Source organism: Penicilliopsis zonata (genome assembly GCF_001890105.1).
Source record: "Penicilliopsis zonata CBS 506.65 unplaced genomic scaffold ASPZOscaffold_6, whole genome shotgun sequence".
NCBI lineage: Eukaryota > Fungi > Ascomycota > Eurotiomycetes > Eurotiales > Aspergillaceae > Penicilliopsis > Penicilliopsis zonata.
The window spans coordinates 1,061,417-1,078,418 of record NW_019208916.1 but is presented as its reverse complement, the minus strand read 5'-3'; the positions used below and the strand labels follow the sequence as shown (position 1 = coordinate 1,078,418).

General features: G+C 58.1%; 4 protein-coding genes across 4 annotated transcripts; 2 read left to right on the top strand and 2 right to left on the bottom strand.

Annotated features, from left to right (window-relative positions):
• Positions 1-44: 44 nt before the first annotated feature.
• Positions 45-2,056, top strand: ASPZODRAFT_65713 (hypothetical protein; the record flags this gene model as incomplete). The annotated part of the gene is made up of 4 exons (XM_022729324.1): positions 45-369; positions 435-799; positions 877-1,074; positions 1,145-2,056. Coding segments are annotated over 4 exons (1,800 nt in total), but the record flags the coding sequence as incomplete, so codon positions are not given.
• Positions 2,057-2,648: 592 nt separating this feature from the next.
• Positions 2,649-9,018, bottom strand: ASPZODRAFT_96070 (hypothetical protein). The gene is made up of 3 exons (XM_022730521.1): positions 8,460-9,018; positions 8,212-8,400; positions 2,649-8,149 (listed from the first exon to the last, which is right to left on the bottom strand). The coding sequence occupies exons 1-3, from the start codon at positions 8,555-8,557 to the stop codon at positions 2,737-2,739; spliced, it is 5,700 nt and encodes a 1,899-aa protein (XP_022581731.1). The 5' UTR covers positions 8,558-9,018; the 3' UTR covers positions 2,649-2,736.
• Positions 9,019-10,695: 1,677 nt separating this feature from the next.
• On the top strand, positions 10,696-16,278 carry ASPZODRAFT_15898 (hypothetical protein; the record flags this gene model as incomplete). Its single annotated transcript, XM_022726376.1, has 4 exons — positions 10,696-10,976; positions 11,053-14,727; positions 14,784-16,123; positions 16,181-16,278. The coding sequence occupies 4 exons, from the start codon at positions 10,696-10,698 to the stop codon at positions 16,276-16,278; spliced, it is 5,394 nt and encodes a 1,797-aa protein (XP_022581730.1).
• Positions 16,279-16,340: 62 nt separating this feature from the next.
• Positions 16,341-16,817, bottom strand: ASPZODRAFT_15897 (hypothetical protein; the record flags this gene model as incomplete). Its single annotated transcript, XM_022726375.1, has 1 exon — positions 16,341-16,817. The coding sequence occupies one exon, from the start codon at positions 16,815-16,817 to the stop codon at positions 16,341-16,343; it is 477 nt and encodes a 158-aa protein (XP_022581729.1).
• Positions 16,818-17,002: the final 185 nt, after the last annotated feature.

The window sequence follows — 17,002 nt, the reverse complement described above, 5'->3', positions numbered from 1 at the left end:
CGGAAAGTTCTTCTCTCCCTACAGAATCATTAATAAATCGACAGGCCGGCCAGTTTTACAGCGCTTCCTGGTGGATCATCATGCCTGATCCCTCTCAGGCCGGTTTCCGCGCTCCTTCCGCCGTCGAGGTCCGCACCATGCTCTCCGACATTTGCACCAACTCTGGCGCCGAGGTCAGCTTCGACAACCTGACATTCACCATCAACGGATCCGACGACGCTGTCAAGGCCGCCATGATGGTCATCAATCAGATTCCCTTTGTCAAGCGGAGCCAGTACCAGATGCGGGTCAAGATCGAGCTTGCAAACGAGCACAAGGAGTTTGTCAGTGGCAAGAAGAACGGCAAGATCAACAAGATCATGGGACAGAGTAAGCTTCCTAAGCTCCCCTTCTGCTGGTTGGTACCTTGGCTTCAGAACTGATCATGGTTGTAGGCAATGTGCAGATCATTTTCGATGGCTTCAACGAATATAACTTCTACATCGATGTGTGCGGCAACCAGTACGAGTCAACCAAGAACGGCCTGGATCTGGTCGAGCAGGAGATGCCGGCATCCATCTCCTTCCACGTTCCCGACCAGTACCATAAACGGATCATCGGGATCGGTGGCCAGCATATTCAACGCATCATGAAGAAGTACTCGGTCTTTGTCAAGTTCTCCAACGCCATGGACCGTGGCGGCATGGGAAAGGAGGATGATGACATCAAGGTCGACAATGTCATCTGCCGCACTCCCGCTCGCAACGCACAGAGTCTCGATCTCGTCAAGCAGGAGATTATGGACATGGTTGAGAAAGTGGTACGTCTTTTTTTTCCTTCTCATTTCCAATCCCAAGGGCTATTTATTCCCAGGCAGAAATGTCTCACTATTCATAGGATGCGGAGTACGTTTCCGAACGGGTTGTCATCAACCGGTTGTACCACCGCGAGCTGCTCACCCGCCTGTCGGAGATTGAGGAACTCGAAAAGAAGTGGAACTGCAAGATCGAGTTTCCCAGCACGGAGCTTGCCAGTGATGTCGTGAGCATCTCTGGGCCCGAGTACCAGGTTCCCCAAGCCGTTGACGCTTTACTGGTGAGTTTTTTTTTTTTTTTTTTTTTTTTTTTTTTTTTTTCATGTGAATTGAAGTAGGCTAATTTTCTAGGGAATGGTCCCTGAAAACCACGAGTTGCTCTTTTTGAGTTCCCCTGAACTGCGTGACTTTTTCAAGTCGTCCGAATTTTTGCGTGACGTGCGGGCCAAGCTCAAGGAACAGTACGAGGTGGACACGACGGTGGACACTGGTGCTGATCTTGCGATTCCGTCGGAGGAAGAGTCATCTTCTCCCAGCCCTGCGGCCGAGGATCGTGTCGTGCTCGGTTACACGCGCAACAATGCCGGTGGGCTGAAGGATGCGATTGACTATCTGATATCCCGGCTGGTGGCCCACGGCCTCGACGCGACAACCATCAAGGGTGCGATCCCGCGGCCCAAGTCGGATTCGTTTGAAGAATCGCTCCCGTTCTTCGACTCGAAGCTGCTCCAGCACGCGCCGATCCCCATCGTGACAGACTCGCCGACGCGGCCCAACTTTTCCGACGAGACGAGCGAGCGGGGCTCTATCTTTGAGCGGCTGCGCAAGCCCGGCAGCATCTCTTCTTTCTCTTCGTTCATCGGGCGCAAGAACCACTCTGCTTCGCCCGGTTCGTTCTTCAAGCACGCGTCCAGTAACGCGTCCAAAACCTCTCTGATCTCCATGGAATCCCGCGACAGCGGCTACCGCAATCCATGGAACGACTCTGGGGTCAATCTCCCCGAGGACGACGGGTCGGCGACAACGACTACGACGACGGCCGCCGTCCTGGGGAGTTCCCACAGCCACAACAACAGCGGCGGGACAGGCAACAGCACCGCCAGCAACGGCTGGCCGTCCCGCTTCGACATGAAGTTCCCCTTTGGCACGGCGCCGGGCGACATGACGCCCAAGCACGACCCGCGTGCCTCCTTCGACAGTGGTCGCCCGAGCACGTCGAATTCTACTTCAGGATACCCGGCCCCGATTGGGCCACCGCGTTGATATCCAGTCACTCCCATTCATTCGCAGCAGTATACCCCCAGGAGCAGTATACCCTTTATCCCCCCTCGGTACCTTTTGTGTTTCCAGCGGTCTGTTTTCGGTTGATACCAGCTGGTTGGTAGTGAAGAACATTTCTCTCTCTCTTTCTCACGAGTGAGAGTGTCTACTACCAGTCCAGCTCTGCTTTGCTGTTTCGTTCTACTTGTTTATGGGCTTGGAGGAAGACTTGCTTGATTAAAATAAAGATATGATACCAAGTGAAACGAGGTGTATGATGGATGGTGTTTCTCGTTTCTTGCTCTCTCCTCATCTCGGAGTTTTCCTTTTTTTTTTTTTTTTCTTTTCCTCTCGCTCGTTTGTTTTGGATCAAATTCTATATACCATCTTGCGATACCAGAATGCAGTAGCATAGCCTTGGCCGTAGTAGATAGACTAGTAGATTTAAGGTTACTCTACTACAAAGGTTACTCTACTACTCCATACATACTCTCGACAAGATTATCGAAGGGAGAAGATCCCCTAGTGTACTGTAGTAACTCTACTACTAACATTGACTTATGATCCCATTATGATTACTGATATACAACCAAATAACGCTGTCATGATGCGAACCGTACGCCGGGACATGGATGGATTGCATTAAAGCCCGCCAGAGAGAATAGCTTCGGTGGCTAGACGGTTTAATTAGCAGATGACACAGATGAAGAGAAGAAAAAGGATTGAAAGAATGGAATACCTGAGTTGATATATGGCCGCTTGATGTCGAGGTTGACGCCGAAGCGCCGCTCGAGCTCCGTCTTGATACTCTTCTTGGTGACGGTCATCAGATCTGCGGTGCGGAGGATCTCGCGGATCTCGGTGAGGATGGCGTCGTCGGAGGGGAGATGGGCGAGGTCGTCGAGCTCCATGTCCATATTATGCTGGCTCATCACTTCGGAGGCGCCAAAGGACATGCGCGAGCTGAGACGGGGTAGGTCGAGCTGCGACATGGGGCGGGAAGGGGGATGGTGGTGGCCTGCACCTGTACCAGCGGCAGCACCGAAGCCGTATTCGGATTGGGCGGGATGGTAGGATTTGGTGACGTACGAGTAGCCCGAGACTTCGGAGCGGTCGTCACGCTGGGAATGGGCCTCCCACAGTTCGGCCTGGTACTCTTCCCAGCGTTTCTTGGGGATGGAGGCCGGGTCGAACTTGCCCTCGTCTGAGATGACGACCTTGCGGCCCTTTTCTCCCGTGATGACGCGGGTGGTACCCCAGCTGAAGTCGTCCATGTGCCAGAAGGCGTAGAGGGGGACGGCGAGGGAGAACACGGGCATGGCGAGGATGTAGATGATCATCCAGCCGACCATCTCCCACTTGCGGCGCAGCAGGAAGATGATGGCCTGGAGACCGTAGATGGCACCCAGCAGGGCGAAGGTGGTCCAGGGAACGACGGTGGTGTCGCGGATGAGCCAGACGATCAGGTAGACGATGTAGGCGAGGGTCACGGGCTGGATGATGGTGGAGAGCAGGTCGACGAAGACGATGAACCGCATGCTGAAGCAGCAGAAGCCGCACATCTCCGCCAGCGGGATCAGCTCGATCAGGTTGTGCACGGTCGAGTTGATCCAGCGCCGCCGCTGCGACAGGAAGACCGCCCAGCTCTCGGGCGCGATCGTCCACGCATGCGCGTTGAAGATGTACTTGGTCTTGTATTTCGGATGGTGCCGCATCAGGATCGTCGTCAGGTATCGGTCCTCGCCCAGGTGCAGCAGGTTCTTCATGTGCAGCGTGTCAACGCGGATCTCCGAGTAGGACTCGCAGATCTCCTTGCTGACGAACAGCGGCTTGCCGGACTCGGACGAGCGGATCCGGTACATACTGAAGCAACCCGGCAGACACGTCACGGACCCGAACAGCGACTCAAACGCCTTGGTCAGGTTGTGCGAGATGTAGTACTCGTACACCTGGATCATGGTGACGATCGACGTCTTGGCGTTGGTCAGCGAGGTCTCGCCGCACACGCCGATCAGGCGCGTGTCGTCGAGGAAGGCGGCCACCATGCGCGTGGCCGAGTCCGGCGCCACGACCGTGTCGGCGTCGACCTGCAGGATGAACTCGTAGAAGGTCGGGTTGACGCCGATGATGTTGCGGATCTGATGGTGCATCTCCAGCTCCATGGGACTCATAGGGAGGTTGTAGTGCACCCGGTTCAGGAACCGCATCAGGATCATCTGCGAGTCTCGCTTGCCGCGGTTGCCCGGCCGCGACACCTCGGACGGTTTGCCCACCTTGACCACGACGAGGTAGGGGACGATGTGACCCTGCACCTCGTACAGGCCCGAGTAGACTTTCGCCATGTTGTGCTGCTTCAGCCCTTCGCCCAGACTCTCGAAGCTGAGCGGCTCCGGGTCGACCGTGTCCGGCACGCCCAGCACGTCCAGCACGATGCGCGGCGTGGGGCGGTCGTTGCCCTGCCCGATGATCATGCCGTCGCAGATGACGACCAGCAGCTTGCGTTTGTCGTCGTACTGCATGCGCGCCATGGAGTCGATGGCACGGCGCAGAGACTCTTCGTCCTCCGTGTACGCGGGCACCTGGCAGATGACGAACTTGTCCAGGTTCTCGGGGATGTTCCTGCTGCCAAACTGCAACGCGGCAAAGAACTTGAACAGCACCACCGAGCAGACACAGAGGGTCAGCGAGAGCAGGAAGTAGCGGGCGAAGAGACATTTCGGCGAGTTTCGCGTGTCGACGTGCCCGACGAAGAACAGATTGTCCAGGCACAGCTGCATCCGCGCCCGCATCTCCAGGGAGATGTCCAGTTCGTTCCAATACTTGGTCAGATCTTTCCCGGTCTGCTCTTCGAACATGGAGATGACCTTGTCACTCATGAAGTTGGTGTCGACGTCCGCCGGGACGGTCTTGCCGGGCGGTGCCGCGGTACGACGGCCCCCGGCAACATAGGTGGTCAGGTCGTACACCTTGCCGTCGATGCTGCCCACGGTCGACTTGTCCTTGGCCAGGAGCTTGAGTTCCGCCGGGGTGTAGCCCATGTAACCCTTGAAGTAGTTGGCTTTGAGGTAGACCATCTGCTCGTAGAACCAGTCCGGCTGGGAGAGGTTGGTGAAATAGCGGAAGTCGTGGTAGACGGAGTACTCGACCGCGGCACTGGAGGTGGTGGAGCTGGAGTCGTTGGTCGAAGTGTAGTCCAGCAGCACGGTCGGACTGATCGAGCCCGAGGTGCCCTGGCAGAGCGCCGACACCTGCACGGGGAACAGGTCGGTGGCGTCGACGCCGGCGAACTTCTTCAGCGCCGTTTCGGGGACGACGCTGGGGTAATGGGCGGGCATGAAGGAGCCCAGGTTGAAGACGACCCCCCGGATGGCCACATAGGAGCTGTGGCCGTTCTTGCCGTTGTGGCTGGACAGCTCCGCGGTGGTGAAGACATCCTGCGTGGGACAGATGAGGTCAGGCAGGGCGACAATGACGAAGATGGCGGCGCCACAGCTGATCCAGATGATCAGGTTGATGGCCAGCTTCTCGCGCCAGGCCAGCTGGATGTCCTTGCGCTTCTTGCGGCCGAAGAATCTGATGAAGAAGTTGGGGATGTAAAAGGTCAGCATCCAGACCAGGGCCATCCAGCGCTTGCGCGCCGTCGAGACCGGCACATCGTCGACCTCTTCCATCTGCTTCTCGTTGCCCTTTTCGAGCATCTGTTCACGGGTCTCGAAGTTGCGGAACATATCGCCCGAGTTGATGGCCGAGCCGCCCGCCTCGGATCGGCCGTCGAGCTCGCGGCTGCCAAAGTAACCCCCCTGCTTGCTCTCATCGCCGTAGATGAACGCCCCGGGGGTGTGGTCCCCATCGCCGGCCGCAAGCAGACGGACCTTGGAGTCGTTGTAGGCGGCCGGGGCGGCGGCTGCGTCGCGTGGGTGGAGCATGCCATTGCCATCGCCGCCGGCTCCCTCCACGGGATAGACGGGGACGACACGTTCGCCGACCTTGGCGAGATCGGCCCAACAGCGTTCGCTGAGGAAGACTCCTGTGCTGCCGACGCGGGCCTCGTTTCCGGGCCAGCGCCGTTCGTCCAGGACGACCTCGGATTTCTCGCGGTCACTCCCGACGACCAGGCTGCCGATCTCGGCGAGGCCGAGAAACTCGGCAAAGGGGAGAAAGACGGTGAAGTCGGCGTTTCGGAGACGCTGACTGATCTCGGTGATGCCAAAGGTCTGCACCTGGGCGCGGACGCACTTGCTGTCGAATTGGTTGGCGATGCGGCGGTCGTTGGGTTTCAGGCAGAAGACAAAGTACGGGTTCAGGTTGGGGGAGCTCAGGCACTTGTTCACGATGTCCAGGGAGGAGAGGAACTGGCCGGCGACCCCCTGCACGGTCCCGGCCAGAGCGCCGCCGCCGCCGCCGCCGCCGCCACTCTTGCGACGGGTAGCTCCTCCGGACTTGCGGGTGCTGCTGGTCTGACTCTCGTATTCCGAGACAGCATCTTCGCTGCCCGCGAGTGAAGGTTCCGGGGCGGGTAGGCGTCCGGCCGAGGTGGCGCGGTGGCTTTTCCGCTTGACCATGCTCGGCATGCGCATGGGCTTGGAACTGACCGAGGCCTGCATGATGGCGGTCTTTTCGTGGGGGTGGGTGACCTTTTGCAGGGCCTCCTGGCCAAACAGCTCGCGCACAAAGTCACTGCGGGTGCGCTGGATGAGGTTCATCAGATCGCTGGAGATGACATCGCCGTTTTCCTCGACCAGGCCATGGACGGGGTAGTCGACCTCCCCGGCGAAATGCTTGACGGTGAAGGCGGAGGTGGTGAGCGGGGAGGGGTACTTGCCGCCGCTGTGGCGATGCTCACTGGAAGCATTGCCGACGGCGATGGCGGGGTTCTTGTTGGCAAAGCGCTTCTTGACACTCTCGAGGAACTGGGTGTCGGAGCGGCCGCGGCGGGTCTGGTCATCGAGGATGCTGAGGAGGCCGTTGCTGTGCTTCAGCAGGCCGCGGACGGCATCGGTGTTATCGAAATAGCTGGTGGCGGCGACGGCGACCTCCTCACGTTCGAGCATGTCGGCCTTGCGATCGAAGAAGGTCTGCAGGCAGAAGTTGTAGAGCGACTCGGTGGCGGCATTGCTGAGCAACTGGTCGAGGACGGAGCCGGTGGCGGAGGCTTGGGCGAATCCCGGGAAGTCGACGATGGAGATGGTGTTGGCGACGCTCTCCTCGGCGGCGCAGATGCGCTGGTTGACGGTTTCGATGATGTAGGCGACCAGCAGGGAATAGATGGTGCGGGCGAGATCATCAGCGTTCTGGCGAGCGCCCTGCGGGTCCAGCATGATGGTGACGCGCTCGCGGCGGATGGTCTTGGAGCGGTAGCCCAGGCTGTTCTCGAGATCCTCGACGGCGAGGCCGAGGAAGGCGGCGACGTTGGCCAGGACGTCCTTGTTCTTGACGACGGTGACGGTCTCGCCGCCCTCGTGCGAATAGCCGCCGCTCTCCTCGGCGGAGGTGGTGGTGGACTGGCCGCTGGCAAACTCGAGCTGACCGATGTGCAGGATGCTGGCGAGGATCTGACAGATCTCGGCGATCTCGCTGCGGGGGAACTCGAGCTTGCGCAGGGCGGTCTTGAAGTGCTGAAAGCCTTCATGGTCGTTGATGCCGACCTTGAGCTGGGTGGGATGGCCGAGATAGCGCCACCGCTTGTGGCCGATGGAGCCGGAGGAGAGGCGGCCGCCAGAGGTGCTGACGCTGACCGAGGTGTCGAAGCCCAGGTGAGCCTTTTCGGCGGCACTGGTGCCGGCCAGAAGATAGTAGAGGACATGGAAACTTCGCTCGCCGGTGGGGACGGAGGCGATACGACTGCGTTCAAGACGGTGGTCGATGATCTTGCCACCGATCAGGGTGGGGTTGACGGAGGAAGAACCGTCGTACTGCAGCTCGAGGAAGAGGCCAGCCTTGGAGGCGGTCGGGGTGGTGGCGGACTTGGTGGTGGTCAAGGTATCGAACAGAAAGGCGGCATAGGAGAGTTTGGCGGAGAGAGGCGTGGAGGAGAAGGACAAGAAGGAGGACAGGAGATGTGATCGGATGGTGGTCTTGCCCGCACCACTCTCTCCACTATATAGTCAGTCAGTCAGTCAGTCAGTCAGTCACGAAGGAAGACGGCTCGAAAGACTGACAGAAACACGATTGCCTGGTTCTCGGCACGAGCGCCGAGTCTGGTAAAGGCACGCTTGGCCAGATCCTCGGCCTCGCCCATGGCACTCCCTTCCTTGCCGCCATCCGGACCCTTGGCGGAGGAGGTATATGTATTGAAACTGATCAACGCCTGCGACGACAGACGGGCAGTGGGCAGACCGACATGAAACCTGTAGCAAGGGTCAGAGAAGAGGAATCAATGGGGCTGTACATGAGCTACTAGACTCACCTGCTGGCGAGATGGGCCGTCAAATGGGTGTCGGACTGCAGGTGGGCGGGCAGCGACGGGAGGGACGACTGCGCGTACGAGGGGGCGCTCCCAGCCATGGTTGGGAGGTTCTGTCGATTCAGCAAAGGTCTCACAGGTCCTGGAAGCCTTTAACCAGATATCTTTCGACCGAACGACGATGGGATTCCGGGTGTTGGCCAAGGACAGGCGCGAAACCTGGTCAGTTCGCCGACTGGAATGCTGGGCTCGGCGTGTTGCTCAACGGGCAGGCCTCTCGCGGCGGAGGGTCATGGCAGGGGCCGGATTATTCTTCAAATGTTCCGAGTTTCTTTATTTCTCTGTTCCACTTTCAGGGTCCAGACGAAGCGAACGTAAGGTGAGGCTTGAACGTCCCACCCAGACAAGCGATCGTGGGGAGCGGGAAAAAAAAAATAAGGGACGACAAGAACAGGGTAACGAGAGTGGGAAAACAAAGGCTAAGGGCAGAAAAAACAAGGCATTAACCAAACCCTAGGGTCTGTGGAATGTGATTTCCACCGAGGGAGATGGAGAGTGAGGGGGAGAGTGAGAGTGAGAGAGTGAGAGAGAGAGAGAGAGGGAGGGAGGGAGGGAGGGAGGGAGGGAGAGGGAGTTGGAAAGAGGTGGTGAAGGCCCGAAATGGCCAAACATACGTGGTACAGAGAGATACGAAGGGTATTATTTGGAGCTACGGAGCACAGAGTACCAGGTACCTATAGTTCTACCTATTATAAGTAGAGGGACTAGTACCTGTACCGGCCCATCTGTACCACACTATGCTTACCCACTCTGGGGTTGTTCCGATAAAGTGATCTAAGGGTACTAAGTCTTACTGATCTTACTGTACCTAGTCTTACTGTCGTCTTAGTGTGATAAATCTATTCTATTTATCTCACCTGGCATACTTCCTGGTACTTTGAATACCCTTTCAAAGTACTATACTGAGTACTACTACGGAGTACTTCGTACTCTAGGTACTTAATAGGGGCTGTAATACCAATACAACACTAGCCGATCCAGGGACTGATCACCCAGCCCGAGCTCTACTGGCCAATAAAATACAATAGATATGCCATAGTAAACCCTGAAATACCTCGGGTCGTAATTCCGCTGTGTCACAGTCCCTGGTCAATTTGTTTAGTCTTTGTTTACAGTATTTGTTTACTACTGGTACATAGTACCTAGTAGAGTACCCGGTAGAGGAGTAGAGTAGAGTATATAGGAAGTATCTACCTATTACTGTCTACCATATAATCAGATTTACAATACTCATGAATAATAATATTATTATTATTATAGACTACTGCAATACTATGTAATGTCTGATCCAAATATAGGGTCCGCCTCGAATAACCATGATTGGAGGCCACCACGCCACCCTGAGACAGAACAGATATTATTAGAATAGAGGTTAGTAGTATTGCAGGTAATGAGTACTACATAGTATACTGACTACTCTCTCTACTACTCTCTCTACTACTCTCTACCTACTACATAGTGTATCTATTGTATCTATCTATAAATATTCTATAGCCCCCTCAGGTCATACTACGATCGCTTAAAATAACCTGCAGGTACCGTATTGTCATATAGAATACACTAGTGCCACACTATCCCCAATCCAGACTGACCCTGGTCTTAGTGTCTGTAACTGCCTGTTTTGGTCCAAAAAGTGTCTCTCTCCAAAGTCCAAAACCGAAACTCTCCACTCGCTCTTCTCCTCCTCCAGCTTTCTCGTCTTGCCTCTGTCCATCATTTCTGCTGTCGTCCGTGTCTGTCGTCGTCTCGTCGTACGTGATGCAATAGTCACGAATTGCTGCAGTCCCCCACACTCGTTCTCTCGCGTCCTTCGTTCGCTGCCGTGGAATTTCCGGTTGTTGGGCCAACTGTCCCTGTCCTGGCATTCTTCGCCCCGGCCACTCGCCACGTTCGCCCGCTCTCGTTCTTCACACTGTCTCGATCCTGTTCAGAGCGAGGAGACTGAAAGAAAGGGAGAGAACAAGGGGAGAGAAATAGTGATAGAGGGAGCTGTCGCTGTCGCTGTGGCTGTCCTGGGTTTCGTTCTACACGCCGGCAAGACAGTGCTCAGCCTGCTCCATGTTCTAGGTCCAGCTGCTCCGTCGAGTCCACGAAGTGGATAGGAGGTGAAATTGCCAGTGAAGACTCGGTCAGAAGATCGAAATCAAGATCGAAAGGTCAAAAAATACATCTCATCGCCATGTCGAATCGCTACTCCGTCTACTCGACCATGTCGGGCGCTGCCCCCCAACAGGCCTCGCAGGTCTCAACAACCAGTCTCCTCAACGCGCTGCACTCCTTCTACGCCTCCGGTCAGCCCTGCCAGCTGGACGCGAGCACCAGTCTCGTCGTCAACACCTGGGCCACCGCCGTTCACGGCACCCCGGACGGAATCAATGGCGGTACCATCGACCGGGACTTGGCCCTGAGGGCCTGGGAGCACGCTCGCAGGAGAGCAGAAGATGGCTGTATTGTTCTATGGTGCGCTCTCAATCACGGTCTCCATATATTCTTCTTCTTCTTCTTCTTCTTCTACTGACAATCAAATCTTGCGCAGTTCAACCCATCAGTCAACCCCCTCGCTACTCGCTCCCTTCCTCGCCGCCCTGCCCTTGTCCACCCCCGGCGTCGCTTTCACCGCGCTGGCGGCCCTCCGCCCCTTTCTCACCGCGGTTACCGCGTTTAATCCCTCCTACTCGCTCCATTCTGCTCTGGCGGCTTCCTATACCTTCACCTTGAAGGGCTCCCTGACCGCCCTCTCGCTCGCCCTCTCCACCTCCGGAATCAACACCCGCAAGGGCTTCCTGGATATTCCCGCTGAACCGGGCTATCGTGCCTTTGATGTCTTCTACTACCTGCTGACCTCCGCCTCCACCCCGGCCGAGCGCGAGTTCTTGGGCCTCCACGACCTCACCGCCTACTCCTTGCTCAGCAAGTCCGGCACCTTTGACCCCCCGGCCTACCTCCCCACCACCGATGATGCCGCCGCCGCCGAGGACTTCCGCTCCGCCCTCAAGGCCATCGGCATCAAGGGAGCCGCCCAGAGAGGTCTCCTGTCCGTTCTCGCCGGTCTGCTCAAGCTGGGCAATGCCGTCGGCTTCCTCGTCGACCAAGAGGTCCTGGAGCAGGTCTGTGAGGACGTGGGCGACCTCTTGGCCCTCGATCCCGACGTCCTTTTGCATAAATGCACCACCGATGACCGTGAGGCCCTGATCTCCGGCATCTATGAGGCCCTGGTCGATTGGGTCATCTCCAAGGCGAACGAAGCCATCGCCGCAGAGATCCAGAACCGGCCAGACAGCGACTCGGCCAGCGGTGTCGGTGCTGCTGCTGGTGCTGCTGGTGGTTCGGCGGCCCTGGGACACGACGACAGTGTCAGTATCACCGTCGTCGACATCCCCCGGCCGGCGCTCGGCAAGGCGGTAGCCCTCCGCGGGATTTTCGATGATTCCCTTGGCATCAACGCCGAGATGAAGGACGATGGGGTCGATATCCCGGCCGTCGGCCACTCCGTCTTGAACGAAATGACTACCGCCGTGTCTCAGGTGGAAGCCGACCTGGGCATCATGACCGGTCCCGCCGGTCACGAGCGGGAGCATGACCTCGAGACCCGACAGGCCGCCCTGGAGAAGGTCGGCGTCGAGCTCGAGTCCGACGCCTTCCTCCATCAGGTGCTCTACCCGGTTGAAACTTCAACCCAGCCCCCCCAGGGTATCGCGGTTGGCCCCCGCGGCCGTCGGTTCGATCTGACCACCACGCTGGAGAGCAGCCGCGTGTGGTACCACATTTCCATCCATCCGACCGACGACAACCCCGCCACGCTGGCCACCTCGTCCTCGACCTCCTCCTCCTGGTCTGCCGGTGTGGTCTCCCGCCAGCTGCGGGACTGGCGGTTGCCCGAATGGGCCAACCGCCGCCTGAAGCGACTCGATTTCACCGCCGACTTCGATGTCGAAGAGTTTGTCGGTCGCTACGCCCGTCTCGGCTGCGCCGACGGCAAGGATGGCGTCGAGAGCTGGCTCCTGGAACGGGGCTGGAGCAACGGCGAAGCCGTGGTCGGCCACCAGCGCATCTGGATGCGGGAGAACGCCTGGTGGGAGGCCGAGACGATGCTCGACATGAAACCCGACGAATCCCCCGCCAACCCGTTCCTGGGCGGGCCGGGAAACAGTGGCTTTTTCCACGATCCGGGCCTGTCGGCCAGCCAGGCGAACCTCATGGCCGAGTCCGCCAGTCTGCTCGGCGGGGCCCGAGAAGGCAACCTTCTCCCCGCCTCGCGACGCCAAAGCATGCTGGCGCCCAGCGTGATGGGCGGCGCCGCGAAGTCCGTGGCTCCAAGTCAGATCAACACCGTCGGAGACTACGGCTTGGGTCCCAAGGGTGACTACCGCAAGGGCGACTTCGCCCTCTACGATGGCGACATGTCCAAGTTCACCGGGGAGCTGGACCCGGAGTTTGGGGACCCCAAGCACATCGAAAAGAAGACCATCCCGGCCGGTCGACGCGTGTGGGCGGGCTTCGTGTGGGCCATCACCTTCTGGATCCCCTCCCCCTTCCTCCGCTACATCGGCCGCATGAAACGGCCCGACGTGCGCATGGCGTGGCGCGAAAAGCTGGTGCTCATGTGTCTCATCCTCCTGTTCAATGCCACCGTCCTCTTCTACATCATCGCCTTTGGCAACCTGCTCTGCCCCAACAAGGCCCACGTGTGGAACAAGAAGCAGGTCAGCTACCACGACCTCGACGATGACTTCTACGTCAGCATCCACGGCAAGGTCTACGACATCACCAAGTTCTGGCGCCTGGACCACAGCGACAACGGCGTGTCCACCACCACGACCAACATGAAGCCCTTTGCCGGCGAGGTCCTCGACGCCTATTTCCCCCCTCCGCTGACCCGCACGTGCGCCGCGTTCGTGACCAGCGAGGACATCAACCTCGAGAACAACAACACCGACGCCGTCCTCTACTCCGACGCCCTGCACTCCTGCGGGCCCATCGAGCAGCCGAGCACGACCACGGCCCTGCACAACATCACCTGGTACGAGCAGATCTACATCCCCAAGATCACCCAGTATTACAAGGGCTACCTGGTGTGGTCCAAAGACACCATCACCAAGCAGGCCAACGATTACTCGCGCTACTGGGCCATCCTCAACGACAACATCTACGACCTCACCAACTACTTCTACACGGTGGATCTGATGGACGACGAGTCGGACTACGAGTTCCTCCCGACCGCGGTGTCCGACCTCTTCAAGAACTACCCGGGCACCGACATCACCTCCAAGTGGCAGGACACGGTCAAGTTCGAGAACGCCCTGAATTGCCTGCAGAACGTCTTCTTCGTCGGGCGCGTCGACTTCCGGGACTCGCCCCGCTGCTCGGTCAACAACTGGATCCTGCTCACCTTCACCATCCTCATCTGCGCCGTCGTGCTCATCAAGTTCCTGGCGGCCCTGCAGCTGGGCTCCAAGCGACGCCCCTCCCCGCAGGACAAGTTCGTCATCTGCATGGTCCCCGCGTATACTGAGGGTGAGGACGCGCTGCGCCAGGGGCTCGATTCCCTCACCGCGCTCGAGTACGACAACAAACGCAAGCTCATCTGCGTCATCTGCGACGGCATGATCGTCGGCGGCGGCAACGACCGCCCCACGCCCAAGATCGTCCTCGACATCCTCGGCGTCGACCCCAAGATGGACCCGCCCGCGCTGCCCTTCCGATCCATCGGCCAGGGCAGCGAGCAGCTCAACTACGGCAAAGTCTACTCGGGTCTGTACGAGTACCAGGGCAACGTGGTCCCCTACCTGGTCATCGTGAAAGTGGGCAAGGAATCCGAGCAGAACAAGTCCAAGCCGGGCAACCGGGGCAAACGTGACTCGCAGATCCTCCTGCTCCAGTTCCTCAATCGCGTGCATCACCGCTCGCCCATGTCGCCGCTCGAGCTCGAGATCTTCCACCAGGTCAACAACGTCATCGGCGTGGACCCGGAACTCTACGAGTACTGTCTCATGGTCGATGCCGACACCTCCGTCAAGGAAGACGCCCTGAACCGTCTGGTGGCCGCCTGCGCCAACGACGCCAAGATCGCCGGCATCTGCGGCGAGACCAGCCTGCAGAACGAAGAGGGCAGCTGGTGGACCATGATTCAGGTCTACGAGTATTATATCTCTCACCATCTCGTCAAAGCTTTCGAATCCCTCTTTGGCAGTGTCACCTGTCTTCCTGGATGGTAATCCCCTGTCCCTTCCCGTTTATCTCAGGTTTATTTGCTAAAAAAAAGTTTAGTTTCTGCATGTATCGTTTACGAACAGCCGACAAAGGTCGGCCGTTGATTATTTCCGACAAGATCATCGAGGCGTATGCGGACAACGATGTAGACACACTGCATAAGAAGAACCTGTTATCGCTCGGCGAGGATCGATACCTGACAACGCTGATGACCAAGAACTTCCCCGCCATGTCGTACAAGTTCATTCCCGATGCGTACGCGAGCACGGCAGCGCCAGACACCTGGAATGTGCTTCTCTCACAGCGACGACGATGGATCAACTCGACCGTGCATAACCTGGTGGAGTTGGCATTCCTGCAAGACATGTGCGGCTTCTGCTGCTTCAGCATGCGGTTTGTGGTGCTGGTCGATCTGATGGGCACCATCATCCTGCCCGCCACCTGCGTATACCTGGGATACCTGATCTACATGGTGGCCACGGACCAGGGCACCACGGTGATTATCTCCGTGGCGATCCTGGCAGGTGTGTACGGTCTGCAGGCGGTCATCTTCATCATCAAGCGGCAGTGGCAGCATGTCGGCTGGATGATCATCTACATCCTGGCCTTCCCCATCTACAACTTCGTCCTGCCCCTGTACGCCTTTTGGCGGCAGGACGACTTCACCTGGGGCAGCACCCGCGTTGTCATCGGCGAGAAGGGCGACAAGCGCGTCATCGCCGTCGAGGACGAAGGGTTCGACCCGCGCAGCATTCCACTGCAGCGCTGGGACGACTATGCCTATGCCAACAACCTTCCGGGCCGCCGTGGCGGCGACACGGCGGCGTACGGGACCAGCCAGGAGAAACTGTACGCGACGGGCTACGTCGACGAGGTCGCCGTGGAGATGGATGATCTGCACTCCAACTACTCCTCGGTGCGGCCCGCGTCGACCATTCTCACGGGATTCCCCGGCGGCCACCAAGGCCGCCACAGCAGCCCCTACATCCCGCCGCAGTCCCCGGCTCCCTTTGGCGGTAGCGGAGCGGGCCTGCACACGCCGGGCAACCGCAACTCGCACATGTCCAGTCTGACGCGGTACACGGACTTCCCTGGCGGCGGTGGCAGCGGCAGCGGTGGGCAGTCCCGGCACATGTCCATGGGCAACCTGAGCGGGTACCAGGACAACCCGCTGGCGAGCAGCCGGCACAGCGTGGGACTCATGCAGAGCACGGACAACCTGCTGGGCAGTGGGCTGCGGCAGTCGTCGCGCAGTCCGCGCGGGTCGCAGCAGCCGTACTCGCGGCCGGCCAGCACGGCGTTTGATTTCCGCGGCGGAGCGGACGAGATGGCCATCACGGAGGCGATCCGAGGGTGTTTGGCCGAGGTGGATCTGGACACGGTAACCAAGAAGCAGGGTAAGTCTTCCGTAGCACTTGTCACCGATATAAGTAGAACTCATGCTAACGATTCAGTTCGCGCCCTCGTGGAACAGCGCCTGCAGACGACTCTCACGGGGGAGAAGAGGGTCTTCCTGGACCGGCAGATTGACACGGAGCTGGCCAATATGTAATAGCATAATATGGATTTCGGTAGCGTGCGTTGATAATTGATAATATAGAATTGAATTAATGGTTACCACCACTTGAACCATCCAGTACCTTGACCATGACTATGACTATCCTGACTATCCTGACTATCCTGACTATCCTGACTATCCTGACTATCCTGACTATCCTGACTATCCCCTTGACTATCGCCATGGCTATCCACATGACTATCATGACTATCGTCATGATAGTCATGATCCCCCTCCACCAAGCGTAGAGTCTCCTCGACAATCAAAAGATCCCGCTCCAACATCTCCGCCCAGTTCTGCACATCGCCTATCTCCTTCAACCCATCTCTCGCCGAGTCCATCAACCCCTCGAGCTTCTGATTCTGGCCCCGCAGCTCCTCCGTCGACCGCTTGATCTCCTCTTCTTGCTTCTGGAGCGCGGCGTCGTTCTCGTGGAGCGTCTTGGCGCGCGTCGTCAGGGCGTGGTCTAAATTCGCGCCCACGGAGTGCAGCGTCGCGGTGAAGGCTGTTCTGGCCTCGGTGGTGGGGTTCATTGTAGCTGGAGATAGATGTAGGTAGATATTTTGTGGGTGTAGAGGTGGATGTAGTGGATGTAGGTGTAGGGGGAGGTTATATAACTAAAGAGGTACTCTGTACATGTAGATGTGATATGGTGGGGTATCCCACATTGATAAGTATTTATAGACAGATCATAGACATTTTATACATGTATAGATAT